This window comes from Limanda limanda, chromosome 9 (assembly GCF_963576545.1).
Source record: "Limanda limanda chromosome 9, fLimLim1.1, whole genome shotgun sequence".
NCBI classification, from domain to species: Eukaryota; Metazoa; Chordata; class Actinopteri; order Pleuronectiformes; family Pleuronectidae; genus Limanda; species Limanda limanda.
Genome location: NC_083644.1, coordinates 7,639,227 through 7,652,791, shown reverse-complemented (window position 1 = coordinate 7,652,791; position 13,565 = coordinate 7,639,227). Strand labels below are relative to the sequence as shown.

Below are 13,565 nucleotides of genomic sequence, written 5' to 3'. Positions count from 1 at the left end.
TAAACTAGATGTACCAGACGTGGGGATTTTCGAAGAAGTGGTGTTGGATTATTATTATTCTTGATTATTCTTCTTGATTAAACTAGATTGTAAGTAAAAGGGGATTTTTTGTGGATGTAAAAGTTCTGCAAAGTTAAAAAGCCAAAAGGAAATGGAAACACCTCATCAGTCCGGCCAGTACTTCTGCGTCATGGTGACATCACTATGCTCCACATTTGCATAACATTCATCTTACCAGTCAGAGGTCAAAATAACCTGCACACGTTGGGAGTGGTTGACCAATCAGATCCGAGTGGGTCAGCCAGCCAATCGGAGCAGATTGGGCTTAAACAGGCTTAAAGAGACAGGAACTAAAACCAAGTGCTTCAGACAGAGGCTGAAAAGAGGAGCTGCAGCAACGGACAGTCTGAGGACAGATGTGTTTTTCTGATCATTAAAGCATGAAAAGCTTTTTAAAAGATAACACAAACTAAAATTATGAACGTTAAAACGAGCTGAAAGTCTCCTTTGAAACTGCAAATTGTAACTTCAGAGACTTCAGTGTCTTCTCCTCGTGGGTCTGAGCTTCTTCTGGAACGGCACACCAAAAAGTGTGTGTCTGCGTGTGCCCTGATTTTTACATGACATTTTAATGAACACAACAATGGACTGGTTGTACTGTGGGGAGACGACGAGGGCAGCAAACACAACAACTGAAGGTCACACTGGAGGAAATTGGGCGCGACTGATTATGGTTTGGAGAAACGTGCGAGATGATTTACCTCATATGTCAGCTTCTTTAAAATGTTCTGCTCAAGCAGACAAATTAATTCAGACTAAGCCGCGGATTACTCTGTATTAAAGCGACTCGGAGCAGTGGAGGAGGTTTTCGGAGAAGGAAGAACTCAGCACCAGGCCGATCAAGTAGCTACGTTACATCTGATGTTTTCCTCCTTGATGTCTGTCGACTTCATTTGGCCCAAAGTAGGATATGATTATTAAAATTGCAACCATGCTAATGAAAGTCTTCTAACTTTCACCGGGGAGTGGATACGTGTCCTGAAGGTGTCCTTAAAGATCTCCGAGGCTTCCTGCAGCCCCCGGACAGGCGTCTCTTTGTTACACAGTGTGTGTGAACACGTCACCTCAGTATTTCCTCTTGTTTTCTCCAGATCTGCCTCTGTCCCTTTTTCCGTCACATCCTCAGATGAATCTAAGCTGGTGCTTCAGCTGGATTTTGCGCTTCATCCTGCCAGAAAATGTGCAACCACTTTACACATTCTTCAATCAGCAGATAACTGCAGACAGTTTCCATCCCAGTTGAGGCATCGTTTAATGGCTGACACACAGTATTGGTCGTGGTCCATCCTCTGTATCCACCTACACATCCCTCCACTCTGGGGAAATCATCTTAACTCAGTGCTACAGGCTACGTGTTTTCATGGGGTCACCTTTGAAAGGCTGTGAGCTGTCTTTTGGAAAAGTCAGTGATAATCTACAACAAATAAATAGGTGGAGGAAACTTCTCACGCAAACATTATGGTGCCGCTGCATTAAAGGAAAGGGGAGTCGTCATTGTGATCATGAAAATGCTGATTTAATTCATCAACCTTTCAGAAACCTTTTCAAGAAAATGTGTTTAGAACAGAAACTTTATATTCTCCCTTTCTTCTTTCCATTTATCCAATAAACTTCACTTCAAGTAAGGAGCAGGTAGGAGATTGTAATTTCAAACCCACTACTTATTAGGGTTGTCACGATACCAAAATTATGACTTCGATACTATACCTGCTTGTTCCTGCCCAGCTTGTTGAACACTTAACAAATGGCATTCATATTAGTATAAGCCTACAGCAAGATATTAATGAAATCTACATGGTGACATCATAGCATTGATTATACACGGCTATGTAGGCCTATTGTCTGTATCTGACTATATGACTACATAGTTATTTCCATAAGTATGAGTTACATAATTTTACAGAAGTGTCTTTGAGGTAAAAAAAAAACCTAAAGCTGTGTGGGTTGGGTACATTAAAGATGGACACATAATTAAAGGCCAATAAACTACAGTTACTTATATATAAATGTGGTAAACAAAGTTTTCAAAGGTTTAACTTTATTAAAAAATACCCTGATATTACCGAGAAGAAGCTGAGAAGTGGAAAAACGGAGAAGTCCAGCTTTTGGCTCTGGCTGAGATAAGTTAGCTACGAGCTGTCGTCAGTGTTCACACCCCCGCTACCAGTCCATGTTCTGGGATGAAGGAGGGAAACAAGCATGGTGGTCCCCAGCTGAAGACCCCCACAGCCAAGCAGACGGAGGTGTGGCAGGCCCAGAGCCCACTGCAGGGTTGACCACCTGTTGAAATCGTCAAAATTGCCATAACTTTATATATTTTATCTTAATCAAATGTTTTTCAAATTGTCAGGAACATATTTTTGGGATCTTGATAAGAAAAGATAGACACGTATATCGTGTTGAGATTTTTAATTGTGCACAAGTTGGTGCAGATCCAGATAATTAATCGTTTCTGGTTGAAGAAAAATGTTTGACATTTGAGTTTTGCAGGAACTTTTCCAGCAGTGAGGTTTCAGAGTCTGAGACGTGCACATTTCTCACATCACAGTTACGAGCTACAACAGTGTTGATACTGCACTTAGGTTTGAGAGTTGAAATTAGAACAGGAACTGAATTGTTCACTTTGGATGAGATGGAGAAAGGCATAACATTAGTTAATCCACTTCTTCTGACTCTAATTCTGTATCATTGACACAGAAAATTGGGCCCGAGCATGAGAGAGAGTTCACAGAAGGAACCAGAAGAACCGGAGGGGGAATGAAACCCACTTGTGCTTTTCCTGGCTCCTTTTTTTTTTCGAGCACTTGGGAGAATGATGTCTTTGTCTGCCACGTTGCCCTCGACCGGCGAGCGAGCCACGAACAGGACGCTCTCAAGAACCGCGGCTCCGCGCCAGCTCCAGAGAAAAAGCCATTTGGACATCTAATAGCTGCGGACCAGGCCGGCTTAATGTAAGCCTTATTGTGATTACCTGACATACTGACAGCCAATCCAAATACAGCCTGGGAGCCATTACAGGCCGAGCAAGAGGAACACATTATGAGTTGCACTGCGTTACCCCGACAGGGCCTGAAACAAATGTTTTGTGAATCCCGAGAGAATAGAGGGAACCTGTTTGAGGCCGTTATGAATCCTGCAGAGTGCTGACTGGGACTTTGAAGGCTGGGAAATGGGCCTTAAAAGCCTGATCCAACATGTTAAGTCAACACAGACAAAAGGAATGGGAGCATTTATTCAGATCTAGCTGGTACTGGGGTTCAGGTGTGTGTGTGTGTGTGTGTGTGTGTGTGTGTGTGTGTGTGTGTGTGTGTGTGTGTGTGTGTGTGTGTGTGTGTGTGTGTGTGTGTGTGTGTGTGTGTGTGTGTGTGTGTGTGTGTGTGTGTGTGTGTGTGTGTCTGTGTGTGTGTGTGTGTGTGTCTGTGTGTGTGACGTGTCTCAGAGCTTGTGTCTGTAAATCGCAGGAAACGGAGAATAGCAGTAATAGTCAGCTGTAGCACAACGTCGTCACACATCAAACGCTTTCAGAATCGGCCGAGAAAATACAACTTGATTGGCCAATTAGTTCCAGTCCGGGGAACTTCAACTATTTGCCATGTGTTTTCCGTGCGGAGGCGGAGATCGCTGCAAACAGGTCGAGGCGCTTGTGGCGGTCGGAGGGAATGACACCGACGTGCGTGACGGAAATTGGCGGAAAATGTGCCCATCTGTGATTGAGGCTAATTTTCCACCTATTTGAGTTCAGAGAGAAACACGCAGCGTGCACCTGATGCATTCCACCCACGCTCCTATTAGCGTAATCGCAGCCAATTTAAACACAGATATGAGGAGAAAGTTGACACCGATCCAGCACCTGTGAAGCCTCAAATGCTCCAATCTGCGTCAAACACCCTTCACTCGTTCCCTTTACAAAGAAACCCAAATCTAAATCTGTTTCAGCTCCCGTCCGCTTGCCAGTGGGATCCTCCGACCTCCTGACACTTTTAAATGCTAATCGTTAATCAAGCTTATACAGACTCTCTAATTACGCAAGATAACTTACGAGGGAGTGGGAGAATTAATCGGTTTATGCCTCTCCGCTGGCCTCAGGAATGTCTCTGGCGAAGCTTTGCTCTCTCGCACCGCGACTTGGCTCGTTCGCCACGGCCCAGGATCTCTGCATTTATCTAGAATCATTCCCCTAAGTGAAAAAGAAGCTATTATTAATACCACTCCACTCACTCTCGTTTCAGTCTCTCTTGTGAGCGCTCAGTTTTCTGAACCCAGGTTCTGCTAAAGCAATTACAGCAGCAGACCCCCGACACTTACTCAAGCACCAGCTGGATTCTTGAAGGAAAGGTACAGACCCGGGTGTGCCCTTGACACACATCGACATATTACTTACACGCATTAAAAAAGAGACGGAAGCAGATTTAAAACATGATCCCAGGCCTTATTTTGACGTAAATATCTTTTATTAATGGGGGATGAGTTAGTTTCTCAAGGCTTTAGTTGTGGTGGTGGTGGAGAACAGAGGGAGAGGGAAGGCACTGGGTCGGTCGGGGGAAATGTATGGACAGAGGGGTGGAACTGCCCCAGCTTGCTGATGTATGAGAGTTCAGAGACAGATATGGACACACTTGGACAAACACAGTTTCAATTTGAGTCTTTAAATTCCCTTAAAATGTCCCTTAAATTTGTTATTAATTTCAAATCTTTCTTTTTTAGGAATTTGTCTGAACGTACGTCAACACTAGAAGATGGCAGTGGATACTGGAATACAGGATGTGTGAGTTTCAGTTGTGCATCCAGCTCTGTGTTTTTTTAAAAAGGGACCATGAACGGAACACCAGACAGAACTCGAAGGCAGCTTCACCCCCCCCATAAGAGAGTGGAGGTCTCCAGTTGCTGAGGAATCATGTGATCACAGTCGGGCCGGTACGTCCAGTCCGCTCCCGGAGCTGAGACACCTTCAGGGCGATGTCTACGAGTGGAGCCAGCATGACCTGGACGAGGAGACAACACAGACACGCAGAAAATATCACTTCCTGTTCAGGTTGTCCGCACAAATCCTCCATAACCAAACATTATATTACAGCCATGTATGAGCTACGTGCAACAATAGGAGCTTATTATTAAATCTAGAGTAATCAGAGTTAAATATTATTTCTAAAAGCGTCTTTTAAAGTGAGAGGAAAAGTTCACCTTCCTTGATCGTGATTTGAGAAAGTCTATCTATCTAAACTTCGATAAATGAGGAATGATTCATGTGTTATGATTAAATAACCAAAGATTAATACGTATATTTAAAAGGTTATTTTTTTGCCCGTCTGTTGGTTTAGTTTGTCAGTTTGGACTTTTATGAAATACATGAGACCAAAGTCTTCATATGTGTAGAGGAGGCAGAGGAATAAAACACACAAGGACGGATAGAGATAAGATAAAAAACATATAAATGGATTGAAAGAACAAAATAAATATCTGAATCTTCAATCTATCTTAGTGGCTGAGATAATAAACCCAGCTCAGCACTGCTGGAACATAAACAACTTCACTGAGTTCATTTCTCTTTCTAATTGTTATATGCAGCTCTAGTGACCGGTTACACACCCCAGTCAGTTGTGTGGCCTTTCGGGGGCATTTTTGAACCACAACTAATTACACTTAATGTAAAAAATCACTCCTGATTAATAGTTTCAATGAAATGCTTCATCACGTGAAGGAGCAGATTAGGAACCTCCCTTGAGATGGAGCAGAAACATAAACTGTCCTGGTCTAAGCAGAGAGCTGCCAGGATGAAATCACTTCCCGGTGGTGGTCCTCAGCCGGAGATGAGCAAACCAAAATAAACCCAGAAAATAACTTTAGGTTGTTGTGCAGTCCTTCTCCTCTTCCCTCGAAACCTGCTCTAATCAAAATAAAAACCCTCTGGGAGTGTAAATCAAACTAATCCAGAGTCGGCCAACTGAACCCTTCACCCTGGAGCCATCTATCTGTCAAGTTAAGACCCTGGAACAAGATGTTTCTGCTTATCTTCATGGAGTTAAAGCGCTGAAGAGGAGAAAGGGCTGGAGTCGAATTCTTGTTCATTTTTTGTTCGAGCTTGTCTCACTTTCTTGTTCTACATCCCCTCCCTGTCCACACCAGTCAGGATGACTTTATGAAGTGTCTAGTTGGAACTAGCACTCTTTATTTCCCCCTGATGCTAACTTTCCCTCTCTCTTCATACTGGCCGTGATAAGCTGCCATAACTCAAGACTTGGCCAAACAACCCCATCGCCTCTCATGTTTAATACCGCCTCTGGAACTTGTTTTTGGAGAGCTCCACTCAACACAAGCTGGCTGTCTGGGACATTACAGATCCTTCCACTCAGCGTGGAGGTTTTGAGGCTCCGTGCCAACGAGCACTCAAAGCTCATTCCAGTTTTGACACGAGCAGTTGACCTTTGACCCGTTTTGTAAAAGATGATGACTCGTGGGTATCTTTTTCTTTTCTACATATGAAAATATTCCAAGAGAAAAGAAAAATCTCTTCCTGGTCCTGTGGATGTTTATTTTCCTATCTGATGACTTCATTGTCTAGTCTTTCCTTCTCTCTGGATCTAGCTGGCTGGAATCGCTCCAGTAGCGGCCTGACCTGTGGGTCCTGGTAAATCTTCTGGGGGTCCTTCTCATAGCTGTCAATGTAGAGCCTGATGGTTGCTCCCGCGCTGCCTGTACCGCTGAGACGGAAAATAATCCTGGAGCCGTCGGAGAAGATGATCCTGAGGCCCTGAGAGAGAGAGAGAGACGGATGAGAGACGATGATGAATGAAAAATGCAGAGTAAAAGGAAAACATGTGGAGGAAGAGGTACGGTAAGCCACACCACTGCATGCTGGGTAACATGACTTTATTATGTATTGAGTCAATTCGAACATGAAGTCACTGTTTGGGTTACGAAGGAGCGACTGCAGGAGGAAGAATATGGACTACATCCAAAGATAGATGGAAAACTGAGGTAATGACATCTGCCTTGTCGGCTCCTTACCTGGTTTTTGGAAACACTTCCATCGACAGGATCCGTGTAGGCGAAGTTGTCCGACACAGCCACCTCGTAAGTCTTATCGCCCGAGGACAACTTCTTTCCTACGAAGGACGGGTCGAACATCGTCTTCTCCAGATCCGAGATCATCTTGTTGGCGGAGTCCGAGTCGACCTCCTCGTAGTCGTACCTGCGATGGGAAGAAAAATCAGGTTTAAGCAAAAAATTATATTTGCTCAGAACGTAATCAAGTTGAGTTTAATATGAAAGTGTAGGTGGGATGATTTTGAGTTTGTGAGAAAGTTACTTTCTTTTTTATATGCAAAGATAAAAACTTTTGTTCTACAAAGTTTTCATGTTCTGTATCTGTTTTTACTGAAATTCGAAATAATAAAGTTGGTTTGATGTAGTTTCTGTTGCAGTAGAACTGTGTTGTATTATATAGAGAGGTTTATCAGTATATCTTTATTGATAAAATGTCTGTCACTAACAAAACATAACAGAACTCACTTCAACATCATCTCAAACCCACCTGAACAACTGAGCTGTACTTCTCTTATTTTCCACTAGATGGCAGAGTTCTATTTAACCAAACTACTGTGCATCCCTGCATCGTCTCAGTCAAACATTAAATATCTTTTTATCTCTGGTAACCTGAAATATTTTTCCTCAGGGACTCAGGCCCACTTTCCATAAACCATCCTACATGGACCAGTGCTGACCTGGTGAAGAAGTTCCTGCCAAACTTCTGCCAGTGATCCTTCATGATGTCTTCCACGCTCTGTTTCCTTGTGGCTAAGATCGACAGCCATGCGAGCACCGCCCACAGGCCGTCCTTCTCCCGGATGTGATCTGAGCCTGGTGGGTTAGAGGACGGAGAGGAGAAGGGAATGCGTTAGGGGAACTTCCTTCTCTTACTACAGAGCCGTGTTTAACTAATGTGATGACTTTAATTCACCGGTGCCGAAGCTCTCCTCTCCGCACAGGGAGAGTTTGCCGGCATCCATCAGGTTCCCAAAGAACTTCCAGCCAGTTGGAGTCTCGTACAGCTGCATCTTAAGAGCTTTGGCCACACTGGAACAGATCGGCACACAAAATAAACCACAAAAGAAAACATGCATCTGTAACCAAGTGGAGATCAGTTCTCTGACAGTTCACCCAAGAGATAGAAACTCAGAGTAGCTGGTATGTTTAATGGTTTTTACTTGTCCAGGGCTCCACTGGTGGGCATACTGCGGGCCAGTCCTTTGATACCAGTCTTCTGGAAGTAAGGGATACTGGTGAAGTTGGCAGCGATGACAGCCACAGAGTCCGAAGGGTTCACGAAGAAACCATGTTTACCCAGCACCATGTTACGGTCCTGAAGATGGGGGAGAAACAATTGCCAATATGAGACATGATTTAGAATATTTCAATTTACAGTAATTAGCTTCCTGAAAAGTTCAGTAACTTAATGGGATATATTTTAGAAAAGATTCCCTACAAATGTCATAAAAATACTTCTTAGATCTCATTATGAATTCTGAATATATGACACATTGGTCATATTTCTTTTATATACTAAAAGTTGGTATATTCTTTTTCCAAAATGAGAAAAATGTTGCTTAAGAAAAAGGACTAATGAAACCTGGGCCAAAGTTATAATTACTCACCTCAGGACCCAGGCCCCAAAAAGAAAACCCTTAAAACCTAAAACTTGATAAACCAGTATTTATTGAATTAATTTCCCATGAGCTGACATCATAGATTGAAATCCAGTTCTCGTCCCCCTCTGTTCAAAACAGCTTTAAAGAATCTCGCCCTCTGGAAGAGACGCTGACTTACACCATCACCATCGAAAGCGGCTCCAAAGTCATATTCTCCTGCCTTCATGCTGTTGACCAGGTCGGCAGCGTAGGTCAGGTTGGGGTCCGGGTGGTGGCCCCCGAAGTCCTCCTTGGGGACGCAGTTGACGGCCGAGTTGGCAGGAGACCCCAGCTCCTCACAGACGATCTTCTTCACGTAAGGACCGACCACTAGAGGGAGACAGCGCATCATTAAAAGGAGTCGTTACGCCCTCACAGGGACATAAAGGAACTCTGAGTGAGGACGTTAACTGTGACCGTCAGCGTCTGGAGTTCACCACATTAAACTTTACTTTAATACCAGTTGGATCAGACATTAATCCAAGTGGCCAACCTCCTTATGGAATTTTATTTCCAATCATGTCTCCTCCTCGACTGGTTCTCAGTTTTATGTTGGTATTTGGTTAATGTTGGTAAAATTCACCTCAAACTCCAATCATTCCATAAACAAATGGCAAAACTGATATATTTACATTTACAAAGATAGCGTTTCTCCAAAGAGATCATACATATATGGAATAATGGATCTATTCTTAATAAGGTAAACTGCTTTTCTTTCATCATTGGTTTAACCTCGATAATTATGTTTAATACATGCAGAATTCCCTGTTTCTTAAAACAAAAAAAAAAGTTACCTAATAAAGTTTTAAACAGTTCATTCATCCGTACATTTCAGCCTTGTCATTTTCAGAAATGTGTTTGGATAGTGTTTGGCTATTGCCACAATAAATCTTTTACGAACAAAGTTACAGAGATATAAGTTTTATAGTGTTATAAAAAGGGTTATCCAGCACTACTTACAGAAACTCAGACATGTGCTGTCCTGCTTTATTGCTTTATCAGATCTATCCTAAGTTAACTTTACTTTGGAAAGTTGTTTTGATGTAGATGATTGTGACATGAATCTGATGTTGACTGTATCTGAATGTCCTGACAAAAAACTTTGAAGAACTCTTAAACCTACTCCTTTGTGTATTTTTTTAAATTTAATATTCTTATTCAACCTATTTTCCCACTGGGATATTAAGACTAATTATATAACTACATTTATAAAAATTGATTTAGAGGAACTGCACACTACCGTACAATCTTACAGAGAACTTAATTATAGAACTTTAAAAATCCTTCACACTATAAAAATCAAAAGCCTGTGTGGTGCTGGTTCTTACCTCCATGCATAGCATCCAGTCGCACGTTTATGTGATTTGCTCCGGAGAGAAGCTCCTTCAGTGCAGGAAAATCAAAGATGCCTCTCAGCATCTCAGCGTAGGCATCCACTGAGTCCACGATCTCCACTGAGACGAGTGAGAGGAAACACAACACAGTCAAGACATCTGAAGAGGTGAAGTGACTTTCATTACACACCACTCATTAGATAATATCTTTCACAAAACAATGCTATTCACTCATTATCAAAGAAGATGATCATGTTTTAAAGCAAAATGTTGTGACCACATTGCAACTACCTGCTGTTTATCTCAAACAAATCAATAACTAAAGTGCCTTTATACTGTTTATCCTCTATTTAAGGATAGGGCAGTGCTTCTCATGCTTGTGTACCTGTGAAAGGTTTGAAAGTGTCCACTTCAAATGTCTGCTTGCCAATTGTAGCCAGATCCACTTCCAGCTGTGGGCAGATGTGATACTCCTTCAGGCTTTTGCTCACCTCAAATATTTTGTTTGTGATGGCCTCTGGAGCAGGTCCTGGGGACAAAGGTGGATGGTTATAGTGTGATACTGTGCTCAAGTCAAACAGCATTTTAAAAATTTGACATTTCTCTTCACCCAAGTAGGAACCTTAGGTCTGTGATTTTCTGTGACAACTGAGAGTATAATGTAGTCGCCGCTCACCTCCACTGGCGATGTTGTACTTGATGCCGAAGTCTCCATCGGGGCCACCCGGGTTGTGGCTGGCTGTGAGGATGATGCCCCCCACTGCCTTGATCTTGCGGATCACGCAGGAGACTGCAGGCGTGGACATGATGCCATTCTGACCAATCACCAGACGGTTAATCTGCAGGTTGGAACAACAACAGGAGAAATGGGGGAGACAGGAGAACAGGAGAACAGGTTAATCCACAATACAGTTAAATACGTAGGGTGGGAGACAGGCAGCTACGATACAGGAACTGCAATAATGATATATTTAAAACATATAATACTGTGCAAAAACTGTTGATTCTTATCCATCAAACAACGCCACCAGGAAGGTACCAGGATGTTCAAAATGTATTCTGAAGCATGATGACTAAAAAAACTATACAGCCAGAATCATAAAGATCTATGCTTAGCGACAACACAACAAGGGAGACCTTACAACAAATTGTGTGTTGACAACACTGCATTAACATAATGGAGTCGGTCTGAGACACTGTGAAGAGACAGAGGACAGACAGATCTGTGGACAAGAAACTAAAACTGTGGCGAGTTGTCAGAGATGCTTCGGAACAACCTTGAGACCTGCACACACCAAATAGCAATTTAATTTAGATCGTTCTGGACACTGCACTTTGGACGTAATGCAAGTCCTTTACACTGCTGCAGAACACACCACAAACACACTGTATCTTCATGTTACATCTATCTCAGTCCAGGAACCATCCTTTTTAAACATGCAGCGGTTTGCTGTGTGCAAACATGAACAGAGACGCCTCTGTACGTGGACGTGAGGCAATGAAACGGTTTCCTCACTGCTTCATTTCACCAAACCACAGACACTCGTGGAGAGACGGCAAAGAAATATCCAAAAAGCTTTGAGCAGCTTGAACCCAGTGACACCAGCCAGGAACCACTGCAAAACCATTAGCTGCTGCCTGTGCAGTAACTGTGGGATTGTTTTTGCTTGCAATTGTGAATGCAGCATTTTGGGATTACACCATCGGATGATTTCATATTAAAGATACAAACTGCCTGTCCCATTCGTGCATTTGTCCGGTGCAGCTTCTGCTACAGACATATGCAGGGCAACGTGACTGGCTGCACGTCTCTCCCCCCCCCCCTCTGGAGTCCCCTGAGCAGCCAGTGGCATCTCACTGCAGCTATTATGAAACCACACAACAGCCAGGCTTCCCTTCTTCCCTTTCATGCACGATTCAAACACAGGATTGCTCATTTTTGCGATCCCCAAAATGCTATTATATTAATCTCCAGAAAAAGGCTTTAAATCTTTAAATGCTGGAGCAAAGATGCAGAGATGGGGTCGTGTCATTGGCCAGTGTTTAAATGTCAAAGGTTTGACATGACACCCCCCCTCCCCTTCTCCTCTTCGTGCACTTTATCCAAAAGGTCACTGGGGTCAATCTGAGACTGGAGACTGTGCAGGAGAAGCCAGACATGTGATGATAACATGTCATTTAAAAACACTGTAACTGCTGCAAACCCATCATGACAACCATCGAGTCTCCTTCCACATGCACAACCTGAGATCTTGCACAATATATAATATCAGATATTGACATGTAGAGGCAGGAAGAACCTGTTTGCTCCAGCACTGATTCTCCATGAAAACCACAGGAATGAGGGGAAGCTTCACTTTAGTGCACTGCATCACCTTTAGCTTTATCACTAATAACATCCCAGTAATGTTAGCATTTTTTAAAACACATTATTGTTGATTTATTGTGTGTTTTCGCCACATTGACGTTAGCATTAGTGACCAGACATGACTTTACAGAACCATTAACTTCCAGCCAGACCAGTGACCATCAAGCTAAACTGGGAAATTACACTGGAAACACCATATTTGGAGGCTAGTAGCCCGGAAGCTGCTCGAGCCTGCAAATATAAAGTTAGGAGAGCAAACCTGTCAAGTTAGCTCGATGTTAGCTGCAAGTTATTACCTCTACAAAGTAAAAGCATGCTAATAACGTGTTATACTAGAAGCTAACTTTACTGTAACGTCATCAGCATTGAAGTGTGGTTTAAGATAGTTTTGTTTTGAAGTTATAAAACGTTTAATTGTCCTTTTTAATGCTGAGTGATGCTCTGACATGAATGAATGGGACGGCTAGCTTGATGCTAACCTGCTAGCTAGCTGGTTGTGTGTGTCTAAGCTAGCTCGCACGCCAGCCGGAGGTGCACGGTGCTTCTCCCCCGGGTGGACTGACTGTGTTTCCCCGGGCAGACTGACCCCGTTGGCGGCTGCGATCTGCACGATGAGCCGGATGGCCTCCTTCATGAAGAAGCGGCCGTCCCCTCCCACCACCAGGGCGGCCTCCTGCCGCTGGGAGGGCTCCACCACGGAGATGGTGCTCTGGATGAAGTTCTCCGCATAGTGCTGGTTCTGCTGGAACACGGTGACCCGCTTCCTCAGGCCGCTGGTGCCGGGCTTCTGGTCCGCGTAGGGCTTGGTCTGCACCGTGGTTATCTTCACCATGTTTGACCCGGACTGTGAGCTCCTCTGGTAGGTCAGAGAGAACCGAGGGGATCCGGTCCGTGGAGCGGACGACGCCCCCCTGGGCGGACCCGCCCCCTCGGGTTTAAAGGGCAAGTGGAGACCAGTGGATCAACATGGGTTTGTATTGATAAAAGTTAGTGCAATAACTTTTAATCTGGTTTTTTAGGGTTTATAAAGAACACATGAAAGGTATTTAAGAAATAAGAATACTGCACTGTGGAGACATAATGCTGCACAGGGCCGTAGAAAGATTTAGAGGGACTGGG

At 43.6% G+C, this 13,565-nt stretch overlaps 1 protein-coding gene across 1 annotated transcript; it reads right to left on the bottom strand.

Moving 5' to 3' along the window:
* Nucleotides 1-4,489: 4,489 nt before the first annotated feature.
* On the bottom strand, nt 4,490-13,349 carry pgm1 (phosphoglucomutase 1). The gene is made up of 11 exons (XM_061077738.1): nt 13,033-13,349; nt 10,755-10,917; nt 10,464-10,607; nt 10,073-10,198; nt 8,884-9,074; nt 8,265-8,419; nt 8,018-8,133; nt 7,782-7,917; nt 7,066-7,249; nt 6,674-6,808; nt 4,490-5,042 (listed from the first exon to the last, which is right to left on the bottom strand). The coding sequence occupies exons 1-11, from the start codon at nt 13,276-13,278 to the stop codon at nt 4,953-4,955; spliced, it is 1,686 nt and encodes a 561-aa protein (XP_060933721.1). The 5' UTR covers nt 13,279-13,349; the 3' UTR covers nt 4,490-4,952.
* Between the last annotated feature and the right edge of the window lie 216 nt (nt 13,350-13,565).